At 31.8% G+C, this 26087-nt stretch overlaps 2 protein-coding genes across 2 annotated transcripts; one reads left to right on the plus strand and one right to left on the minus strand.

The window, feature by feature from the left end:
* Nucleotides 1-5278: 5278 nt before the first annotated feature.
* On the plus strand, nucleotides 5279-6952 carry LOC135954169 (uncharacterized). Its single transcript, XM_065504243.1, has one exon. It carries the CDS (start codon nucleotides 5279-5281, stop codon nucleotides 6950-6952), a length of 1674 nt encoding a protein of 557 aa, XP_065360315.1.
* Nucleotides 6953-11081: 4129 nt separating this feature from the next.
* Nucleotides 11082-21271, minus strand: NT1 (Neurotrophin 1). The gene is made up of 5 exons (XM_065504244.1): nucleotides 20846-21271; nucleotides 19586-20790; nucleotides 13336-13467; nucleotides 13116-13262; nucleotides 11082-12819 (listed from the first exon to the last, which is right to left on the minus strand). Exons 1-5 carry the CDS (start codon nucleotides 21269-21271, stop codon nucleotides 11082-11084), a joined length of 3648 nt encoding a protein of 1215 aa, XP_065360316.1.
* Between the last annotated feature and the right edge of the window lie 4816 nt (nucleotides 21272-26087).

Genomic DNA, 26087 nt, shown 5'->3' on the forward strand with positions numbered 1-26087 from the left:
TAATCAACATAATTGTCAATTTTAAAAACTTTTCACATGAACATAATTTTGTTTTTAAATTGCAAAATTTGTTAACAAAATTATAAACATTTAAGCACAAAAAACAATTATAATTTATTTATAACTTTAAGCATAATTAGCGTTTAATGCTTTAATAGTTGAGCATTAACAAGTTAGAATAGTTATTTTCAAATCAGTTACTGATAATAGTTAAACAGTGGCTAATTGTCAGTTGGTATGTGGTTAGTTTTGATTCATTGAGTTTTTGATTAATCTTCTTTAAGTATTTTTCCCCATATCCAGTTTTTAAATCTATTAATGATTTATAAAACAAAATTTCCAATTTGGTATATGATCATTTCCTCCGATTAGTCAACCAAGATCAAAAAATATAATGTTGATAATCATCGCGTTCCATTGAAGATATTTCGATATAATTTTGTACATATAATTTTTTCGGCCCAAGGACGAAGCCTATTGAAACTTGCTGAAATCAATCCATTATTTCACCAAGCCCCCATACAAATGTCATCCCGAAATTGGACTTTATCGGTCATAAATGTTTAATTTATATATGTATCTCCACATATATTGTTCCAAATAAGTTTTATACATAACGAATTCATGCCACCTAATTTTATGATAATTGGTTTATAATTAGTCATAGCTCCCATATAATACCCGCTTCCGTAAATCAATTTAACGTTCATAAATCTCATAAAAATGTTGGTATACACATAAAATTCGACATAAATATCTTTCATATAGACATAAACTACGACCTAATTTCATGGTGATCGGTCAATAATTGGTCATAGCTCACATAAAGTATTGAATTTTTAAAAGAAAAATGTCACTTGGTGTAGGGTATTATATGGTCGGGCTTGACCAACAATACTTTCTTACTTGTTTGTTAAGGAAATTTGAAAATATTTATGGGAAAATGCATGGTGATAATAATAAAAAAATATGGAAAAATCGTACGTTCGCGACCCGTACATTGGCGACCGGTACTTAAGCTAATTAAACAAAACCAATAGAGATATTTTATTGTGTAAATACCGCATAGAGCCCTACATTAATACACTTTTAAAATAAATTAACCGCTTTTAAATATTCCGTTCCATTTCGCAGAACAAATGCTATTAAAAGTCTTGTTTTCTATATATGTATATCCTTTGGATTTCAAAAGCGTACGAACGTACGTTCGTGACCCCGGGAAATTTCCATATATGACTTAAATTGGGATTGTTTCAATTTTTTAGCTTTTATTTTGAAACATTTGTACAATATAAATTTATTCAAAGTATTGGCTATGACCTTTTCCCATCTTTCTGGTAACATATGGATTCCGAGCCAAACGAACTTCTCATCTTCTGAGGCCAAGATCGAATCAAGCCAGAAAGAGCGTTCTGTATCTATCGAAACAAATAGTATTCGGACGGGGCAAGGTCTTCCCAACCACTTCATTTTAAATACTTTTTTTCAACTGAATATGTCGCGTTCGGTACAGGTTCCCTATGATGGACCCTTTTGCTCCCACCAAGTGCAGAGCATTACCTTAGCGCCATGGATATTTGGCTTTGGTGTCGTTTCGACTATTTAAGGTTATTGTAATGGATCCTTTTTTCATCGCAAGTAATGATTCGGTGCAAAAATGAAATTCTTTTAGAGGGTTCAAACATCATTTCGGACATGCAGAATCTTCTTTCAAGGTATCTCAGCTGCAATTCGTATGGTATCCAATTTCAATGCTTTTGGATGAATTCTGCTGCTTGCAAACTTTTCGAAATTTTTGATTCAGTAGCAATCAATGATTTTGCAAGACCTTGTTGAGTTTGATAACAATCTTCATGGAGTAATGCCTGTAATTCTTGATCTACCAAACTTTTTGGCCTGGGCGATCTTTGTCTTCCATATCAAAATCACAAGTTCTGAACCGCACAAACCATGTCTCGCAAGCTGAAACCGATGGAACACATTCTCCATAAGCTGGTGAGCAGTTGGTGTGCTTCAGCTGCTCTTTTTTTCAAATTAAAGAAGTAAAGCTTAACATCCCGCATATGACGATTCCTTGATACAAAATTCGTCATTTTCGAAGCAAAAAAAAAAAAATTAAGTCCATAGATCTAGGAAAGATATTAGATTCGGAAAAATTGGAAATATAACTTTTTTATGTCATTAGTACCTTACACGTAACCTTAAGCTAGAAAGAGTTTATTTATTTTAACTGGTAGCTGACCATAATCTTTATCTGTTATAGCGGGGATAGCTGAAGTACACCGATTGCTCAAACAAAGCTTATGGTGAATGCATTACATCGGTTTCAACTTGAGAGAGATGGTTTTTGCGATTCAGAAGTGATGATTTTGACACGGAAAGATTGCCCAGGCCAGCCAAAAAAGTTTGAAGAACAAGACATTAATCCATGAAGATAGTTGTAAAACTCAACAAGAGCTTGAAAAATTATTGGGAGCTACTCAAGCTGCAATTTCAAAACGTTTGCGAGTAGCTGGATTCATCCAAAATTAGGGAAATTGGATACCATACAAATTGAAGCCAAGATACCTTGAAAGACGATTTTGCATGTCCACAATTATGGATCCATTACGATAACCCAAAGCGTTAGAGATCGTATGTGAAGCCCGGTCAACCAGTCGAATCGACACCAAAGCCAAATACCCCTGGTGCTTAAGTAATTCTCTATATTTGGCGGGAGCAAATGGGTCCTATCTATTATGAGCTGCTGAAATCTGACCAAACCATCACATGCAACCTGTACCGAATGCAGCTGATTCGTTAGAAGCGAGCATTGGCCGAATAACTCCCAGAATATGCGGCGAGACATGAAACAGTTATATTCCATCCTGACAATGTTCGGCTACATGTTGCATGAGGTGGTTGGGATGTTTTGCCCCCCCCACCTTCCGACTACTATTTGTTTTGATCGATGCAGAATGATCTCTCTGGGATACTCTTCACTTCAGAACAGAGTATCCTAAAGTGATACTCTTTTATGTGTATAAGTTTAAAATTAAAACAATTGCATTTTTACTTTAATTAAGGTTAGTTTATTAAGAAAAAATAAATCAAAAATAGCGCCCCATTCCCAGGTTTTTATGGATTGGGGTGGTTAGTTTATTAACCACCAGGGCGGTTGGCATTAAAAATAATTGTGATACAAATTTTCATAGGCTTCACTTCAGAAAAGAGTATCCGAAAGTGATATGATTCGACAATTAACTTTCAGTCACGGTTTTATGTGTATAAGTTTCCGCTGTTCGATTTTTCGAACAGTAAAAATTAAATTTTTTCAAAAAATTTTTATATGTGAAAAAAGTGGAATTTCTCAAAAATGTTTGTATGAATGTTAAGTCTCATCTTTTAGCTAATAAAAACCTATATCCCGATGTGGCCATCCCCTCCCCCTCGTTGCTAGGGGCAAACTTTTTACAATTACATTAAATTAAAAAAAGTGTCTAAAAATAGACATTTTTTAAATTAATTTTTAAAAATAGTAAAAAAAATAAAATTTAAATAATAAGCATGAGGAATTATTGCCAACATATGTAACTGTTTCACAAAATATAAAAACCATGATTTATATGCAAATGCGGGCATATGTTTAAACTTAACTGTTCGAAATTTTGAACTGGCTTTTCTGGGAAAACGACCAGATATTTGCAATCAAGGGGTCATAATTACCCTAAAAAAGTTATTTTTTTTTTATATAAATAAAAATTGTATCTCGGAGGGAAATGGGTTAAGGTTAATTTATTAAGAAAAAAATAAATCAAAAATAGCGTCCCATTCCCAGGTTTTTATGGAATGGGGCGGTTGGCATTAAAAATAATTGTGATACAAATTTTCATCATTTCAATCATTTTGAGAATATTTTCTGACAAAAACAAACGAAATAGAAAATTAACACTGAATTCGATGAATATTAAAAAACACTCCGTTCTTTTTTTATAAAATGCGTGAAAGTCTCTTAGAAAAACTGCGGTTTACAATATTTTAAAATTAATATGTATATTAAACGATGACTTCAAGAACTTTAATTGTTTAGCAAAATGCCAATAAACTATGTTCCAAAGACTATAGAAAAGGTGGTTAGAAAAGTGACCACTAAAAAAAACTCTATAATTTCTCCAAAGGAATAACAATATGAATGATTTTCGTAAATTTTCTTTAAAATTTCTAGTCATGAACATGTCTGCCAAATGATTTGGAATAACAATACTAATTGCATACTAGAAATGTGGCATAATAATGACATTTTTTAAGGTTCGCATCTGTTTGGTTTTGCTGAAATAGTTTAACTGTCTATCACCTAATTATCTTGTGTGGTAACACCTTGTTTACAAAGCCTCTTAACTTAATTTTTCTATCTTTCTATCTTTTTTATTTTAGCAATAACTTTTACTTTGTTGTTTATCATTTACTAATATTTCTTTTTTTATATGTTAATGTGAAAATTATATTACTTTTCATGCAGATTTTGTTATTTATTGATTTCCAACAAACCCACAGGTTAAAAGTAATTTACCAGTTTAATATTTAATATCTTCCTGTCCATAGACACATGAACCAAATGCACAGCATGTAGACGATATCTAACAGTTACATACTTTACATTTAAAACAAAAATATTGAGGTATATAGAGTAAAGCAGGACAAGATATACCAGATATGGCAACTGAATCAAAAAACAAATCAAAACAAACAAACAGATATATATCACAGATCAAACATGCCATCAATGAATTCAACACACTAAGCTAAAACTTAACCAAAAAAAAATCAACTCAACACTGACCATGACAGCGTTTTCAAGCAATAATTTCCCAGTTTATGGAAACAATTTTCTGTTTGTTGGCTGTGGTACAGCAGAGTGTATTGGAACAAAACTAAACCAGACATTAACGACATTGAGGATGTTGAGCTGTTTATAGCTGCTGCTTGTAATGTTTTCACTTTCATTTGAATTTGATTTTTATAACGTTTTTTTAATTTCGATTTTTTTCAACTGTTTTTTTTATTTATTTTTTTGTTGTTTAAGATGTTGAGGTAATAGAAAATTACAAACTACAAACGACCAGTTGTTGGAAAAGTGGAAAATCTAGTGGAAATGTAGTGTAAAATTTACCAGATTTCATATTATAAAGTCTAGTGTGTTGCAGTTTTTTCCATTAGTTGAAAATTGAAATTGAAAGTGTTAACAAAGTTATCGTTGTAAAAAAGTTGAAAAATGTGGAAAAATATTTTAATAATTATTATGGTGTCTTGTCATTTAACTGCCATGAACCAAGGCCTTACAATAAGGGAGGTATCAGCTGAAGATACAGACAGTGCAGCCACCACCACTACCAGCTCTATTACAGAGAGAAACTATCGCAAGTCTGTAGCGAAAATTCAGGAAACTTCCTATAGGGTACCGGAACATTTACAATTTATATCTAGAGGTTTTATATATGAGGATGCTGATGATGTTATACATGTCATAGATCCGCCCAAACATTTTGAGGAGCTTAAAAAGATCATGCAGAGACAAGAGCAGCGCCAGCTGCACAATCTCAGGCCAATAGCTTTGAGAGAGCAAAGACCTAAACCTAAAATTGTAATGACCAACATACCCTTGAAAGAAGAATTTAAACACAACCTAAGAAAACCTATTGTAGAGCTTGATATGGAAACCCAGGAATCCCAGCATTTGCCATTGGAAATTTTAGCCTCTGTGCGCAAAACAGAAAATTTTTTGAGAAAATATAAACCCAAATTGCCCTCCGTTAAGCAGCGTGTGCAAACTAAGAAAATACAAACAGTTATATGGGAAAAATCACAAGATCAACAGCAATTTCAACAAAGTCACGATCAAAGAGTGCAGGGAATTAGAGAACAAGTGCCCAATCGCAGATATTTTAACAAAAAACGCTTTAAACGTGAAGCTTCTTTACCAGACCTTAAAGGGGAGAAATTATTAAATCACATAAATGAGTTGATCGAAAACGCCTCCTACTATCTACAGCAAACGGAACACTATTATGACTATCCCGATACTGATTTAGAATCCACTACTCTGCAAGGAGAAATTTTACTTAAAACAACTCAAAAACCTTTGGACCCTAGTGACTTTAATGAGGATACGGTGGTGAAAATCTTGGAAAACTCAGTCAAGGCCACCAATGTCATAATGCAGCAAATAAAATCGCACACAAATCTCACAGAAATCTCAGAGAAATGTGATTATTTGCAGATAACCTATCCCAATCACATACAAAACCTACAAAATCAAATAAAATGTATGCAAAATTTCATCAAAGATATAAATCGGGTCCAACAAGAGCACCTTGAACAGGCAACCACACAAAAAACCTCTAAGCAATATGGTGAACGTTTGGAGGCACGTAGAACAAAAGACTTGAAACGCAGACCGTTTTTAATAGCCCAGCTGGCCGAGGACTACACCGACTATACTGTACCCTCACCAGTTAATAGCTCCTTAATCTATGACGATGTCATGACTACCATACGCAACATGTTGGAATCTCAAAATTTACAATCTATAGAAGAAACTAATGGCAAAACTAGCCGCCCCTGGGAGGATTCTTTAACAGATTCTTCTTTCACCTTTGACAAATCCTCGGAACCAGTAGATTTCCATAATTTGCAACAATATCTAACTTCTTTAGAATCTATAGTAACGAATTTACCCAAATTTAGTCATAAATCCTTAAATTTGCAAGAAATTGAGGGTGGCTCTACTTCCAAATATTATTTTATAAATCCCCAAGGCGGCATCTACAGTTTACCCCAGCCTTTTCAAAAAGAGCCCACAACACCAGCTCCCACCACCATATTTCATCAATTTCCTGATTTACCCATTGTCACGGAGTATCTAAGAAATGGCACTCTATTGCCTCCCTCCCAAAAAGTGGTTGAAATTTTATGATTAATATTAAAAGTTATTTTATTTTTTTAAGTTTTAGTTTTAAATTTATTTTAAAAAAAACTCTTAATTTGTATTTCCCCAAATTTCATTATTTAATTATTATTATTTTCATGAAATTCATGCATTTTTGCAACCTTCAACTTGAACTTTAATTTTACAGCTAAAAAATGTATATCAACTTGTTTCTTATTTTTGTTGTTAAACATTCATCTTGTTTATGCAAATTTTTATTATAATTGTTAAAAATTTATGTAAAATAAAAAAATCCGTCAGTTTCTTTTCGTTTTACTGTCCAGTCATTTGCCATCGTATTGCTGTTTTGCCCTGTTTATTTTTTATGCAATCCATTACATATTTCAAATAACTATTTTATAGTTAACAGCAGCTGTTAATCCTTACAGTTAAGGTTTTTTTCACAACGTTTTATTAACAGCAAGCTGTTAGTGGTTGTTTAATTTAAAGCCTCAAAGTATGTGAAGAAGTTTCATTAAATTAATTATACAAGTTTATAAATATAATAATTTTAATTTGTTCATTGAATGAAACTTACATTGGTGGTACGTTTATTATACATTTTTTGTTTCTCAAATATACGTAAACATTTTCAGAAAAATAGATATTTATTCTCAACACCACAAAATATGGGGGTATATTGATATTGTCATTCCGTTTGTAAAACACCAAACAGTTTGCCGCAGACCCACATTAGTATATGAGGGATTTCATGTCAAGTCAACCAATCAACTTTGGAAATCGATGTCTTCCGATTAGCACTAAGATAATAGAACTTATTAGATAGTAATTCAGACACAATTTTTCAACAAGATCGGTCCAGAACTCTCTGAGTTAGAAGGGTCAAAATTTTACATTTTGGCCAAGCTGATGTTTTTTCTCATCCATGTAACTTATTACTATGGGGCGGATTTTTTATGCATTTATTATTGGAAAAATTGCGCCAGTTCTTGTTGAAAAATTGTTAATATCCAATAGAACTAACCTTGAAGTCTTGCCGATTGGAAGACATCGATTTCAAAAGTTGGTTCACTTGACATGTAATCCCCCATATATCTACATACATTCCGGGTACTCATAAGATTATAAGGCGATCTAGCTATGTACGTCCGTCTGTCAGTGGAAAGCAGAAATGAAATGTTCCCCAAATACTGAAACACAATGCTACGGTAATATTTTTTTTTTTAAAGAGAAGTATCACTCAGGAAACTAATGCCTTTTAGTACAGGTTGCAGCACCTACGTTTCAATGTTACACCACCGAAGGAGGGCGATGTGATAAATATTAGTTATTAGTAAACTAGTAATTATCATAAACTGATGTTGTTGATTGCCAGCGGCTGGGAATCGAACCCAGGACGCAAATATTGGGTGCTCCGATAGACGTTGCGCGTTCGATTCCATAGACTCTGATGGATAGGACATACTCTCCGTAAACCTATTGGCAGCGTTACGAGAGCCGCCTTAGAATGGAATCCCCAAGGAAGTCGGCGCCCCGGTCGTCCAAAAAATACATGGCGTAGAACAATTTTTAATGAACTTAAGAAAGTTAACAAATCTTTTGATGAAATTAAATTAATCTGTAATGATAGAATTAGTTGGAATTTGATTGTAGAAGCCCAAAGGAAAAAAAAATCGGACCAGACCATCACAGGGAACCTGTACCGAACGCAAATGATTTGTTTAAAGCGAGTATTGGCATTTTTTGTAAATGGGAAAGGGAAACAAATTTTTGGCAGATTATTATTTAGTTTGTATAATTTGTACTAAGTAATATAAAAAATGTACCATATAGGGAAAACGGTATTAAATTTATTATGAAAACGTTCATTTTGCACAAATGAATAAAAAATATTTTTAATTAATTTTTGACACTTAATTTTATTTGTGGTAGAATTTAAATTATAGAACAGAATTTAAATTTTTTTAAAGTATAACACAAGGCGAATTTATTGTACAGGTGGCGTTGATATTACAACATAGCAAAAACAACATTTGCTTGAGTGGCAAATGTGTCAAAACAAAATATGTCAAACAATCAAAAATTTGTGAAAACAAACAAAAATAATAAATTTAGTAAAAAATAAAAAAGTAATTAAGCCTTGTTATAGCATTTTTAAAATGGTTTGCTGTGCAAAATAAGAGAACTCCAAGGCGGACAGCTCCAACAAGATGTGCCTCCAAAGAGGATGTGCCTAAGCCTGCGAAACGCAATGTGGTCCGAGCAAACTAGAGCTTGTCGGGAGAAGTCCAGACAGCAAATTTTGCTCCACTTAAGCAGGCGGTCATCACTTGGAATGCGAAAGAAGCTACCGTTTCCCGGCTGTGCTGTTAACGCCACCTGTAAAATAAATTCGCCTTGGTATAACAGTAGTCCGACTCTTTGACAGCAGTACCTAAATCTAAAGATGTGTTAGTGAAAAAGTACCTAACTCTAAACATGCATTTTTAATTTTCACCAGACACACAGAGTTCTACAAAAAATTTTTGAATTTGAATTTATTTAAATTTTGTTCTACTTTCAATACCAAAAATTTAAACTCTGTTCTATATTTTAAAATCTACCACAAACAAAATAAAATGTCAAAATTAATAAAAAAAAAACATTTTTTTATTTTGTGCGAAATGGAACTGCTTTGGAAAAGAAAAAGTGCTAAATGTGTAGAAAAAAATTATAAAATAATGTGTGTTAATGAATTTACGTGAATTAAACTATATTTATTCGACAATTTATAGTTAAAATTTCGAGACTTTTGACGTGTTTAATTCTCTCACAAGGGTGTTGAATTCACACGGAACCCGTATATGTGAGAGAGTAATTTAAAAAATAGAGAGTCGGAGTACTTGGTATACTTTGTTTTTGGTATTGAAAATCAATTAAAATAAAATTTATAACCAAAGTATAACAAGTAGTCCGACTCTTTGACAGCAGTACCTAACTCTAAACATGTGTTAGTAAAAAAGTACTTAAGTCTATAAATATGTGTTAGTAACAAAATTACACATGTGTTGGTAGCTTTTAAATTTTCTCCAGGCAACAGAGTTTTATAAAAATGTTTTAAATTTTGTTTTGTATGAATTTTCAATACCAAAAAATGGAACTCTGTCCTATAGTTTAAATTCTACAATAACAAAAAATTACATGTCAGAAATTCCAAACAAAAGTTTGTGCAAAATAGAATATTTTTAACAATGAAAGTGTGCTAAAAGTGTTTAAAAAAATATAAAATAATATGGTTAAAATAATAATGTGTAAAAAAAACGTTATTTTATGAAAATTTAAAAGTTAAAATTTCAAGACATTTCATTTGTTTACATTTTTCTGAACTTACACGGTTCCCGTATATGTGAGAGAGAATTTAAAAAAAATTGAGAGTCGGACTACTTGGTATACTTTGTTTAAAACAATTATATAAAACTCTGTAGGTCTGGTGAAAAATGCACCAACACATTATTTATACTAACACATATTTAGAGTTAGGTACTTTTTCACTAATACATGTTAAGAGTTAAGTACTGTTGTCAGAGACCTACGTGGTGAGAATGTATTAGTAAAAAAAACAATGTGAAAACAATGTGTAACTTTTTTTAATAATTCTTTTGTTTGAGTTTTTTCTAGTTTCCGCTCTATGTATATTCTCTCTATGCTTGTATCTACTTTAGTCCAAACCAACAAAAACACTATAATTGCAAGATTCCTCAAACTTTGTCCTAGCTCTTCTATAAAATCCTTTGACAGTATTTTATTTTTAAGCTAATTCAATATACTTTTTTTTTAAATTTTATAAGTTTCTGTTTTATTTATTTAAATATACAATAAATATTCGTTTAAATACAAACATATCATTATAACTTAACTTAAGCTACTTTGTAAATAAAATATTCTTTAAAGAACTAGATTAAGGACATAAATAAAAAATAAGCAATAGTCTCACAAAGAAAAGTGAGAAAAACTACTGGTATTTATAATAGAATAATTTAATAAAACTAAACATTATTAAAGAAATAGAAAAAATAAATTAAATCATTTATTAGTATGAATTTAGGTATTAAAATATTAATGCGTGAGTATGAGTAAGTGTGATTTAGAGGTGTTGGCTATGAATGTAAAAGATTTTCTAAAAATCTTGCAAAATCACCGGATGCCAAACATCCGTTTCCACGGGACTATTGCCGGAATTCAGTTGAGGGTTAGTATTTTGTGGGGAAGTATTAAAAACAACACCACCACTACTACTGCTACTAGTGCCAACACCATCAGTAGCAGCTGCAACAGCAGCAGCAGCAGCACCGTAACCAATTCTACGCTGAGTTTGATGTATCCGATATTTATGTTGTTGCTTGTGTTGCTGATCATGTTGTGGGGGATGAACTGGTGTTTGGGCCGCAACAGATTTATTGGGAATTTTATGGGGATACAAATGAGTGGAGGATAAGTATTTAGTGGTGTTTTCTGTAGCTGTCCTGGATGTTTGGGGTGGAGTAGTGGTTTTAGCAGAGTTTGTTACCAGTCGGTTGTATTCGAAAAAATCTATTATGGGATGATAACTGTAGTTTATACGTTTGGGTGGTGAGGGATGTGTGGAGGAGGTGGAGGTGGCGGAAGTGGTGAGCGTGGGAGTTGTAGTGTAGTTTAGATTAAATTTGGTTTTATAATGATTTTTAAAAATTTCCGGATTTACAGCATAAACATCCGGTGGCTGCGTTGATGAGGATGATGATGAGGTTGCTGCTGTTGTTGTTGTCGTGACGTCTTGGCCGAACTCTGTCGTAGGCGCTGCAATGTTCTTTTGGCCACCACCACCTCCCGCTCCCGCGTTGGCTGACGTGATCGTGTATGGTATGCGTAGCCGGGATTGGTTTTTGAGGACATGTCGTGAACGGGTGTAATAGTGGGTCGGTAGAGATGCTGACCCAATAGGGGATGATGGTAATGTTGTTGTAGCTGCTGCTGTTGTTGTTGTTGGTATGTTAGCTGTTGCTGTAATTGATGGCTTTTGGTGGGCATTGGTATCAACGTGGGTGGGTCGTCTATGTCGTGTTGTGGCTGTAGTTGTGACGGCACGAATGGTTCCGGTGCTGGCTGGGATGGCCGTAGTGCTGCTGTCGCTAATGCCGCTACTGCCGGTGCTAGCTGTATGGGTAACAGAATAAATAGTTTTACGTTTTTGATGAGTACTCTCATCTTTGCCTTTAGCTGTGCCAAAATCGTTTACCTCTCTTTCTGCATGCTGTTCACTGGGCGAAAAGTCCAGATCCGCTCTACTATCTCCGCCATAACTTTTGTGCGGTCTTCTACGTTGTACCTCTCGCGAATAGTGTTTATTCGAGGCCGACGAGGATAATGAGGGAGATTGTTGAGTTTTAGTTGTGGCTGTGTCTCTGGGAAATTTATACAAATAGGTTTGTTCATATTTCCCACTACCAGGGGGACTTAGATACGAGCCCACTGTTGGACTGGGAACTTTACTCTTAACTCTATTACTGCTCAGTTCATTGGCATCGAAACTAGCGTCATGTTTATGTTGCTGGAATTGTGTGCCATAGACGGATTCCTCATCTTCTTCCTCCTCTTCATCATTATAGTCGAGTTGTTGTTGCTGATGTTGTTGGTATTGTTGGTACATCTCTCCCTTGTAGATGGGCGTAAAGTCTTCTTGTTGTGGCTGTGAGCTTAAGGCGGGGAATTGTTGTTTGTAGCCATCAATTTGACAGGAGCAACAAGTGGGTACTTTGAAAATATCGACATGCAGACCACGTGTCTTATCCCAACTCAGTAGGCGATGGTAGTTATAGACCTGGGCACAGTGGGAACGATAGGAGGCTGCTAAATAACTGCAACTTTCTTGGGGATTCCTTTAAAAACGAACAATAAATAAAGCAAAAGTATATTAATATTAATAGTTATAAGGAGGAAACTAAATGTTTCGACAAGGCTTTGGACCAAGCAACTTGGTACACAGGTTCAAACAATTTAAATTCTCTTTGAATTTTCTTTTTATCGAGTTTCGAAGTATTAATTTTCCATGAACAAAGGATATCTCCAAACAAATATCTTCCATTTTCTAAAGATTTTCCTCAATTATAAGCCATTGAATTAGTATTTTTATCGAAATTTTTCGTTTGGGCTCTATAATTTAAAAAAAACTTACATGCATTTTTCCAAACGTAAAGTTTGGGTATGTTGTCCCGTATTTACAATATATTTCCATTCACCGGAAGCTGAACGGGCCTTTTGGGGTCTAGCATAGCGGACAATACTTTGACACAAGCCACCTTGTATGTCATTATCCTGACGTCTGTTAGACAAAGAACATTTTTATTTTATATAAGTAACTGGTTGCTATAAATGTAAATCAAATATTTTTTTACCTTTTTTGGCCATAAATATAATCGTCAAAATCCTCTGATGTATCCACTGCATTGGAAGCTTTGTCACTATATTCTGCCAATAGAGCGGTCATGGCATTACGATGTCTTCTAATGCTGCCCATAATTTGGTCACTATTTGAACGAATTTATTTGAAATTTCTAAATGTTAGTAACTATTTTCTTTCTTTCCTATCTAGATTTTAATTTAAAAAAACCTTTACCAGGACTTATTACCCTTTCAGGGTCTGCAACCACTTACTCATTTAAAAGCATTTAGGTATAAGGCAAAGGATTTCCCCCAAAACAAACTTAATAATTATAATAATACAATTTACAAGTTAAAATTTTACAATTAAATTTATTTTTCTTTTAAATTATAAATAAAATTATGTATAATACAGCTATAAATGCCAAATTAACAGTGCTTATAAATACTAAAATTACCAGTTAAATATATAGGGAGGAATGGTAAAACCTTATTAAGGAATTTATATAAATTCTATGCCAACCAACAGGTTTAATGAAATAAAAGCCTAAAGGTATGTTTTCTTATTTGAAAGTATAATGGATTGTCACAAATGTAAAGCATACCTTTAGTTATTTTATTTCTACTTAAATCATAGCATACTTTTAAGCTTAGGTTGTAAGAAATAATAAGTTAAATAAAAAAATAAATAATCTCAAAAGCTTAGAAATTGTATAACTAAAGTTGTACTAAATAATAAAATAAAATAGTGCTATATTCGACTAAACCGAATTTTATATACCCTTCACCTTCAAATTTTTCTAAAAACTTATTTGTAAAGAAAATTTTTCAAGAAAAATTTAAATTAAATTTTATAATTTAAAAAAATTGTGGGTAATATTCATATATAATAAAAAATAAATAATAATTGGTAATTATATAAATAATAATTTTGGTAATTTATAGTTAATTGTGATAAAAAAAAATTTGTTTGTGCTAAATTTTTCTTAAGTATTTTTAATTTTTTGAAAATTTTGTTTTAAAAGGTTTTAAAAAACTTATTCATAACTATTTTTTTATTATACCAGAGGTTTCTATTTTAAACATTTAAAAAATTTAAAAATTAGTTATGAATATGAGAGCAAAAATTAAAAGGTTTATTTTCTTTGTTTTATTATACTAGTCTATAGTGTGCTGGACTATTAATCTGAAGCTTGCGGGTTCGATTCCCGCCACAGACTCTAGGTGTATCTAAGCATTTTGTGTTTGTTTTTAAAAGAACAAAAAAAATATATCTGGAAGAAAACTAAAAGAGTTAGATTAATTCTTTTTCTTATTTGGCATTGGCTGCTATTTCAAGTTTGCAGATTTCGAGTTCTAAAATTTTGCATGCTGTTAAGTTCTTAATTTGTGATTTTTCATTAAAACTCAACGAATTATTTTATAGAGTTTTTTTATGATTTAAAATAAATCTTATTCCAAAAAATATTTCAATCAAAATTTAATAATTTTATGCATTTCGACTCAAAAAATGTCATCTCATTTCTGAAACACTAACAATGATGGATTCTTAAAGGGAGATTATAAATTAACTAGCATAACCCGGTGCACTTCGCTACCCCTACCCCAGTATAATTACAAAAAATATGAGTGGATTTCTGAAGAATCTCTCAATTACAGTTCACTTGATATTCGAAAATTACTAACTAATTTGGTATGGGAGATAATTCCACCGTTCTGAACCCACCCATTTTTAAACTTTTATGTAAATATCAAGCTTTACTTTAACTTTCCTTTATAATGCAGGGGTCATTCCCACAAAGCCGATCATGCTTATCAGGAACAAATTTGTTTTTAGCTAACCTCCGTAGAATGGTAATAAATTGATACTGATTGATACTGAGTTTAAATAACTTTAGAATTATAGTTCTTCAGATATTCAAAATTAGTTATTTACTTTGTGCCACGACCACTAATGCAATCCCGACCATTTTCAGCCAATCTATGTAAAATGGTAAGATAGCTAGGCGGACAAAGTTTGAATAACCTTGCAATTATTACTTTGTATGGAAGGTGACTCCTCCTTTTCCGATCCCTCCCATTTTGATTCCCCAAATATTCGAAATCAATATTTACTCTGTATGGGAGGTGCTACGCCTTCTAATCTAATTCCGTCTATATTCAGCTAAACTCCGCACAGTAATAAGAAATTAATTCGTAAAAACTTTAAATAGTTTTACAATTATAGTTCTACAGATATTCGAAATTAATTATTTACTTTGTATAGTGCCACGCCCACTATTCCAATCCCGAACAATTTCAGCGAAACTATGCAAAATTATAAATGAGCCATTTAGACTAAGTTTGAAGAATCTTGCAATTATAGTTCACAAAATATTTAAAAATAACTATTTAATTTGTATGGGGCTCACCATTTGTTCCAACCCGTCCCATTTTTTATTAAACTTCATGCCGTGATAAGAAATTGATTCGTATGAAGTTTGAAAACCGTCACAGTTATAGTTCTGGACATTTATAAAATAACTATTTACTTATGTACAATTACATATTTACTCCCATATGCATAAACAGTTTTTAAATTTGTCAAAGGTTTATAAAACAAATTTTGAATGGAAATTTTGTTTTATAAACCTTTGATAAATTTAAAAATTGTTTATGCATATGGGAGTTAGAAAACAAACAAAAAAACGCCTTCAAAATATAGTTTTTAAGTGACTTTGAGTTATTAAAGTCTTCTTCTTTGTTTTCTATAACAACTCTCACTTAAAACAGAGCGAAATCAATACTGTTTAATTGTTTCTCTTATTTATTTACAACAACAAAATTGGACAAACACGCATTTCTTTGTTTGCATTTTAGCTTAAGGTTCACATGTACACGTTTTTGCATATGTGTTAGTAACATCTTTAAACGCTTATAACTCCTAAAAAACTGAACCGATTTCAATAAAATATATATTCTGCACTTCTGTGAATAAATCCCTTTAAAATGGTATATTTCTTGCTTAAATTGAATGTATAATGTGAGCGTAAAAGGGGTCTAAAGAAATCGACTTGCCTATTAATATTATGATCCCTGAGTATACCTAGTAGTGATTAACATGCTGTTGTTTTCTGGAAAATCTTTTAGGTTTGGTTCTATTAATTCCTTATTATTGGGTGTATAACTTAAAATAGCGGGATATACAATAAACAACAATGTTTTTTTCTTTCGAAACTAACGAATCGACATATGCGGGAAGTTTTGCTTTACTTCTTTAATTTGAAAACAAACAGGGGAAACTAGAAAAAAACTCAAACAAAAAAATTGCTCAAAATAATCACACGTACGAGTGTTGTTTTTGTTTTCACATAGATTTTTCTACTAATACATACTCACCAATTAGGTTTCTGACAACTGAGTTAGGTCTTTAACAGGAGAGTTTCCGCTATATGTATATTCTCTATGGTTGGATATCGTTTAATCTACTCAGAAAGTTAGACTAATATATTTGGGCTTTACAACCATCGGCACAAATCCTTTATACCCTCCCCACTATGGTGATGTAGGGTAGTTAAGAAGTTTTGATTTTGAAACGTAAGACAAACGTTACCCAGACCAGCATGTTTGAAGACCATGAATTGGATGGAGGCATTACTTCAAGAACATTGTTGTAAAACTCATCATGAGCTTGCAAAATCATTAGGACCTACTCAAGCAGCAATTTCAAAACGTTTGCTAACAGCCGGATTCATCCAAAAGCAGGAGAAATTGGGTAACATACGAATTGAAGTCGAAATACCTTGAAAGACGATTTTGCATGCCTGAAATGCTACTTGAACGCTTTAAAAGAAAATAATTTTTTCACCGAATCATTACTTGCGATGAAAAATGGATCCCCGAAGCATAAGAAATCGTATGTGAAGCCCCGCCAACTAGCCGAATCGACACCAAAGCCAAATATCAAGGGCCTAGGGTAATTCTCTGTATTTGGTATGAGCTGCTGAAATCTGACTAGACCATCAGAGAGAACCTGTACCGAACGCAATATTCTATACACGCAGAGAAAAAATATAGTTGGACATGGTTACTGTAACCATTTCAATATTGTTACAAGTTTTTTAACTATATTATAATCACAGTAACCATTTACATGATTGTGGTAACCATAATATAGTTAATTTACGATTCACATGATTGTATCAACCATATATATGGTTACAGTAAACAAATATATGTTCGTGGCAACCATTCATATGATGAAGGACTTATCATATTATGTTGCTCTCGGCTTAAGTCTTATCATATTCTGAGAACAACATATTATGATAAAATTATTCATCATAAATATGGTTGCCGCAAACATATATTTGTTTACTGTAATCATATATATGGTTGATACAATCATGTGAATCGTAAATTAACCATATTATGGTTACCACAATCATGTAAATGGTTACTGTGACTATAATATAGTTAAAAAACTTGTAACAATATTGAAATGGTTACAGTAACCATGCCCAATTATAATTTTTCTCTGCGTGTAGTGACAACACTCGGACATGTTGCAATACTTGTTAAAATCTATGTTTTTAGAATGAAGTGGTTGGGAAGTTTTGCCGTTTTGATCGATGCAGAATGCTCTATCTGGGATATGCTTGACTTTGGAACAGAATATCCGATATTGGCTTGTTCCTTTCTTGTCCTCAAGAGATGAGCAGTAATTCTTTTGGCTCATAATCCATATGTTGGCAGAAAGATGGAAAAATATCATAATTAACAATGGACCAATACTTTGAATAAATTTATATTGTATAACTGTTTCAAAATAAAAGCTAATCATTTGAAAAAACTACACATTTTAAGTCATACATCCAATAAAAATAAATACCACAAAAATTAGTTATGTTTTTATCTATACACTTCTATGTTTAGTTTTTTTAGTCCCGTCGTATTTTTTTATAGAAAACATACTTTATTCTTTGTGAAAAGTTTGGCCCTTTCGAAATGACTGGGTCATTTGTTTCAATTCATTTTATAAATGATAAATAAATTACATAAATACAAAAAGAAATATTTTAATTCAATCGGGGTTGTCATTGAATCCAATCATTAGCTATGTTCAATAACTAAAAGTTGTTACTAGTTAGTAACAATTGTTACTGGAAAAGCGTTCATTAACTTAAAAAACTTGCAAGTAGAGAAAAATTTTAGAGAGTTCTCTCTCGTTGCAAACTATTACAAGTTCTATTTTGAACTCGTAATAGTTAGCAGCTTATATTTCATATGTTTTGTGTTATTGTTTATTTATTTTCAATTTTATTTTTGTGGTGAAAAAATATAAAAAAAAGAATTTTCAATAAAATTGAACATTTTATATACATTTTAAAAGGAATAAAATATGAAAATTGTGTGTATAAAACAATTGTTACTGGAAAAGCTTTCATTTGCTTTTTACTATTTTTGAGATTTTAAGAGAGTAATTTTGTAAATTTTGATTTAATTCTCTCGTTGCAAGTATTTACTGGGAAAGTAAATGAACAGACCTATTGTCGGAACCGGTTTTGAAAACGACAGAAAAAGTACATTTGTCGTATGAAATCCAATGAAATTTTTGGTTAATCGATAAAGAATTTAATTCTAGATCGAATATAAAACCGATAACTCTCGATTTCACAAGACCAATGTACTTTTTCTGTCGATTTCAAAACCGGTTCCAACAATGATTGGACAACCCCGAATATGGATTAGATTTATATTAAAAATAAATTAATCATTCAAAAGTTGAATGAATTTTTTTATGAATTAGATCCATTATGAATTAATTCTTCAATGAATGAGTTCTATTTAAATAGAAGCATTTTTTATTCTGAATTAAGGTTTAAGTTAAATAAGCTCAACTAGTTAATTGGAAACTCAGCTGGAAGATCTATTTCAGTACGTTATCCGTTATATTAACGTAGCATACATGTCCATAATTTATTTGGGAACTTCCGAAATTCGATTTTAATGAAGAAAAACGGAGATCATTAAATCCATTCTCCTACCTATAAGGATCCTTAATATATACTCTATAGGGTCATAAATTAATCTTGTATAAATTATAAACGAATAACAAACTTATATATACCTTTACCAGTTATAGTGAAGGGTAGACAAATCCTAGGTGAAGGGTATAAAGATAAAACACTACACTAAAAGAAATATTAAAATTAAAAAAAAATAAATAATTCCATCAACCCTGTGACCGACCCAACCTTTTTTGCACTTTCACAAAAAGCTTACATAGGATAATCGTCAGTTTTTATACACATTGAGGCAGTAAACCGTTCACATTTCTTAGGGGCCGGTACTCCATTACCCGCAGACCCTTTTTTCGGTTTAGCTCGTACTTGAATACGTTTACGGTTGGCGGGCACTACTTTCGAACGCATTGTCATCAATTTATTACCCGACAAACGATAACGTGGTCCCGCTATCAATTCTTCGGGTGTGGGTAAAACTTCATCATCGGGTTCGGATTTTGCTTCAGTTATTAAATCGTTGTTTTTGTTATCGTCAGCATCGAGAAATATTTCGGAACCGTTTAAGCTGGCAAAAGCCATATCCTCAACCAATTGATAGGGTTCAAAGTGTTCTTCTTCTTGTTGTACTGATTCCGGGGTAACTATAATGGGTGCTCTAGTAGTGATGGTAGTACTCGTTGAAGGGTAAGTAGAGGAGGATGGTGTATTAGCACGTATAGTCGTTTCTTTGGGTGAAGCAAAAGCTGTGGTGTTTAATTTCAAAGTGCGTCCAGCATTACCTCTTTGCAAATCTTCTTCACTTAAAGTCAAAGGCACCGAACGCACTAGTTTATGCACAAATTCCTTAGGTTTTCTCAAAGACCTGCGTATGCGTCTTAAAGGAATTTTAGGTGTGGTTTTAGTAATTGTGGAGGCAGTAGAGGTTTTTTCTGTGGGTTTCTCTGTGGTAGATATTTCCATATCTTGGGTTTTATTAAGTTTCAACAATGTAAAAGTGGGCACATCTTTTTGCAATTGCCGATTTATATCCAAAGGATCTGTCACGTCATCATCATCATCCACCTCTTCTGATTCCATATTAAAACTTACATTATCTAAATTTGTGTTGGTATCGTTTTTAGAACTCAATTCTTTTAGTTCTTCCAATTCCTCATTAATTTCTTTAGGATCCAATATTTCTTCGGACATAAAATCTTCCAAACCATCCAGCTGTACGCCCTGAGTCATTTGAGCCGTAGCTGGCAAAGTGCCAATACCCTCATTATTTTCCTCTGCTGCCAACTCTTCCGGCGACAATTCCAAATTTCTTCTTTCATAAGAGATTTTCGTTTTCGAAAAGTCTCCAAAATCTGCCAAATTATAATCGAATTCTATATATTTCTTGGCGGAATTACGCACCAGGTTGGCAATATCAAAGACTATGGGCAAGATTAAGGATTTATCATCACCAAACATCATGCGCACCTAAAACTAAATGTTAAATTTCTATAATTTTATTTATATCAAACATTAAACTCACCTGATCCAGTTTAAGTTCATTGCCCTTTTTGGCATTTATTTGGGAAGTTATCAAGGCCGACAAAGCCAAACGTTGCTGTTTCGATAACACTCTCAAAATGGGCATGACTTCGACAAACTTTTGTCTGACTGCTTTATTCGATAAAGCCTTAGACAAAGCTGTTCTTAAAACCTTTTCCCGCCAATCGAATGGATGCACTTGATTTTCCTCCAACAAATCATTGTCATCATCAAAGGTGATTAAATTCTCCTCTGTGGTACCTTTGGGCAATAATTCCTTACTATTGTCATTTTCATAGTTCCAGTCGATTTCCTTGAGGTCGGTGAAATCGAAATCCAATAAGTCTTCATCGGAGGCACTAACAAGATAAAGAACACAGTAGAGTGTGGCCCAGAAGAGGCATCTCAGTGATTGACCCATTCTCATGGTAACTAGAAGTAAAATAAGAGACATAGTATGTTAAAAAGAAGATGCATAAATAGAGATATTAAATACGTAACGTTTCTTAGAATAACACAACAAAAGGCAAACAATTTCTTTAAACATTAAAGGAATCTTTAAAGCTTAATTAATTTGTTCGATATTGATTTATCTTTTTTAGTCGATAGACAAACAAAAACTCTCAAAACAAAAGGACCCGTCGAAATACAGAAACAGAATTATATTTTGAGCAAAGAACTGTCCAAAGTAATTATTATCAAGATGCAAATCTAATCCTACAATGGGCCTCCGACGGCTTATGGATAGTGAAGGGAAATCCAGTGATGAGATCCAGATCAAACATATGAAATCCCTTGATTCTAGCGTACAGAAAAAAATATCCAATGACCTAGATTCATTTATACCACAATATAAATGGATCTAGGTAATTGAATACCGCACCAATTAGCAAATTAGCAGAGACGAATTCCACTAACCCTCGTTTCATGGTATCCAGTAAAAATTTTAAATTTTTTAAGCAAAAACGGCCATTCTCAGATGAAGTAAAGGAATATATGATAAATTGTATGCGAGAGAACAAAAGACATGATTAAACAGAACAAAACATGTGTTCTGATAAATAGGTAATTGATAAAAATTAAAACATTTTGTAGATTGTTTTTACCATAATTCCAAAAATGTGAATTTTATAGTCTTTGCCCATTGCATATTCATATATAAAACTGTATTCCATTGAGCTTTTGAATTGCAGAACAAATAGGCTAAATCTGAAATATCGACATATAATGGGTTACATTCGGAAAATCTGTCTATATATTTCTAAAACGACTGTGCAGATTAAAAATATTTTTAGTCTTACTTAAAGTTAATTTTATTGCGGAATTTCGGTTTTTTAGTTTATTCAATAAGCTAACTGGATTCAGCGTACTCGAATTGGTTTAACCCGCCTGTTAATAATAGAAAGGAGCATTTTCTAAACAAAAATGTTAATTTTAGGGAAATCCGAGTAAAATTGTCTTCGATATTTAAAAAAAATAGACAAAAGTTGTGTAATTGGAGAACTAAAAAATACAATAAATTATTTAATAAAAGCTTTGTTCTTTAAATTATAGCTTTTAATTTAAAGCATTTGTACCATATAAATTTATTCAACGTATTGGCCATTGTGATCTATGATCTTTCTGGCAGCATATGGTTTCCGAGCCAAAAGAACTGCTGACCTTTTGAGGTCAAGAACGAAATTAAGGCCAAGAACGAATCTGAAGTGAAGCGTATCCCAGAGAGAGAGCGTTTTGCATCGATCTGAACAAATAGTAGTCGGACGGGGAACGGTCTTGGTTATAAAGGCAAAACTTTCCAACCACTTCATTCTACACAGAGAAAACAGATTCGTGATAGCAACCGAATTTGTTGTCAATCGAATGATTCGGTTGCACACATTGAATTTTTCGGTCTTTTGTTACTCCTTTAAAAAATTTTGTATAGACAACCGTAAAATTCGTAATGTAGAATCAATCGATTGGTAACAAATTCTGTTGCTATCGGGAATCTGTTTTCTCTGTGTAAATACTTTTTAACAGGTGGGGCAGAATCAAATTTTTTTTTAAATAAATCTGGTATTTCTAAACGGCTAAATTTGAGGGCGTAGCCAAGGATAATTCGAGTTTATTTTAATAAAATGGATCCTACAAATACTCCAGGGGCGCCGCTATGGGGCTCAAAGTAGGGTACCTTCGACATGTAAAATTTTTAAACACGTGCCATTTTTGTTGTTTCCTATCCAATTTCAAAGATTTTAATATTTTTGAAAAGCGCAATAATATACAAAGGTCAGTATCTATTATGGATCCAAAAATAAACGATTTTCAATTTAAATATTCAAAAAATAATTAATTTTTGCTGTTTTTTGGGCGAAAAGGTGTTAAGTCACCTCTTTTTTTCTTTTTTAATTAAAAAAAAACTTTCTTTAAGAACATATAACAATTTTATTTTTATCTGAAAAATATCTTTACGGAGAACATTTTGATATAAAAAACATGTTATATTCTTCGAATATGTCGCCCCTACGCCCTTCGGAATTTGACCTATTTTTTATCAAAAATTCAACTTTGGGCCACATCAGAAAACAAAAAGCAGCCCTGGAAACCTTTATGTGTTCCCTATTTATCGCCAAAGTATTTTCCCAGCCCCGAAGGAAATGTGGACCCTATAGGCAAAATTGTAAAAAATACCATTTTTGGGATTTTCGCTCCAATTTTTAGGAATTGCGGGATTGCCTTTGACCTTTTGACAAGTTTATTTACACCTTGTTATTTAGAATGACAAACTTAAAAATCGCTGAAAATTTCATTGAGTTTCGTTAATAAATAAAGATTTTATTATATATTATATATTACATATTCATTGAGTTTCTAAAACTAAAATTTATATCAAAATTTTAATAGGATTGCAAATATTAAGAACAATTTGATCCACATTTATTCCGAGCTATATTTTTTTGTTTAGATAAGTTAATTGTTGGTCTTATAAAAAAAATTTCAAATCAATATCTCAATTATATTCAAAAATATGCCACTTTAAAACTCCGTCCCTCAAAAATATTGCACTTTTTCATACAAAAAAATGTTTATAAATTTTCTTAATGTGACTGAGTCAGAACCAATGACTTGTATTGAATAAAATATTAAGAAAAATTATACACATTTTTTAGTGTGAAAAAGTGCAATATTTTTGAGGGACTGAGTTTTAAAGTGGCATATTTTTGAATCTAATTGAGATACTGACTTGAAATTTTTTTTTTTTACCAATCAAATATAAATTTTCTGTATAAACTTGCACAAAAATGAAAATTTGTACAAATGGGAAACTTAAGCATTTAAATGCATTACATTTTGTGTACTGTGTCAGAAAGAATACTAGTTGGTGTTTTTGTTTTCAAGTTCAATAGCGTATGAAGTATTGTTCTTATTTTATAAGCAAATAAAATGGAAACTTTTAAACAATTTTTAAAAGTAATTAAATATCATGTACTCATGATCAGCTGTATGATCTAAATTTTCTTATTACATGCATCTAATAAACAATACAAATGATATAATATATAATGATAAATAAAACTATGATAAGTAGGTATGTATATGTTTTTGTTCTATTTTTAAAAAGATGCTACAATTTACTTGAGTATTGTTCGGCATTACCTACATACATATGTCATGTGGTGCATGTTAAGACATGATGGCATGACTTGACAATGTTTGGTGTGACACTTGTCACTTTATCTAATTCTGCAAGTCTTTAGTTTAAAACACCTGAAATTTGGGGATTTAGAATACAAATTTAAATAAATTTAACTCGAATTTAGAGTTTAAATTTATTAACGTGTTTTTTAAAATTCCTCCGTTTCCATATTTTGAAACTTGTGCCTCATTTTTGTGAAATGGTAAAACACTAATACTTTTTATGACACAAATTCATTAGTAAATATTGCTGTTTTTTTTAATTCATTTGATTGAAAACTTGTGATAACAAAGTTGCCGAATATAGACCATTCATGTTGTTTTACTTTCTGATCAATAACAGCGGAAATTATCTATGAAATGTTACAATTTTAATACCAAATAACAACTCATAAATCAAGGCAAATTACCATTAACAACTGCTTAAACTGAAAGATTGTATTATTATTTAAAATAAAAACTAAAACTTTCTATCTTAAAAAAATCTCAGTTTCTTGTTTTAATGTTACAGAAGTAATTAACATCAAATCTACCACTATTTTGCATATCAAAACTCAAAAGAAAGCACCTTTTGACGCTTAAAGCTAAACAAACAATGATGACATTAAAAACAGCTCAATTTTGTGAATTCTTTCTATTTTAAAATAAAACACAAAATTTTTATTTAAATTGCAGAAAGAAAAAAAGTAAAAGTCATCATAATCTTTTCTGGTAACAATGTAAATGACAAGAAATAACAATCAAACAAACAAATGTTTTTGGTTTAGTTTAAATCATGATAAATACAGTCAGTCATACACAAATAAATAAACTACCGACCAACTTAAGTAACTGGGTTGAAAAATTTAAACAAATTTGGTCTTTTTAGCAAATAGTTTACACACGAAAGATGTTAAACACACTAAATAAAACTGTAACGAAAAAAATTATTACAGTCTTAAAACAATGCTGTATGTAAGAGATTTACACAGGTAAATAAACTTTTACCATCCGCTGGTGAGTATTTTTCTCAGTGAGTAATTTTAAACAGTAGTAGGTATTTATCTAAGTGACATACGTTTAATGTTTCTCCTAGCAAATGTGATCTCTACATTACACACATTAAATTTTATTTTTTTATTATTATTTTCCAAACGCACTTGACGCACTTTATAGAGACGTGTTTCAAGAGATCCATGAATAGATAGATACATCATACTCACTACTTCACTTGTCTTACTAATTGTGGCCAGATGTAAGTACATGTGGACATGTTTCGTTTAACTTCTGTTGTGATAATAAACAAATTAATGATAATGTTGTGAATGATCGTAGTTTTTAAACTTTAGGTCATCTTTAACTATAAACATTTGTTTAATAAAAATTAAGACATCTACTAAAATTAGTTATTATGTGCGAGTAAAGTAATAAAGATTATATGCCAATTCCATAAGAAAAACTAAAATTTGTGGAAAGATTTTTTACAAGTAAACTTGAAAAATTTAATTTAACCTCGTTACTGCCCTTCATTCTATTGATTTTATGATCATGAATAAGATCATACGCTATATTTTTATTGACGTTTA

Source organism: Calliphora vicina, chromosome 3, assembly GCF_958450345.1.
Source record: "Calliphora vicina chromosome 3, idCalVici1.1, whole genome shotgun sequence".
Taxonomy (NCBI): domain Eukaryota; kingdom Metazoa; phylum Arthropoda; class Insecta; order Diptera; family Calliphoridae; genus Calliphora; species Calliphora vicina.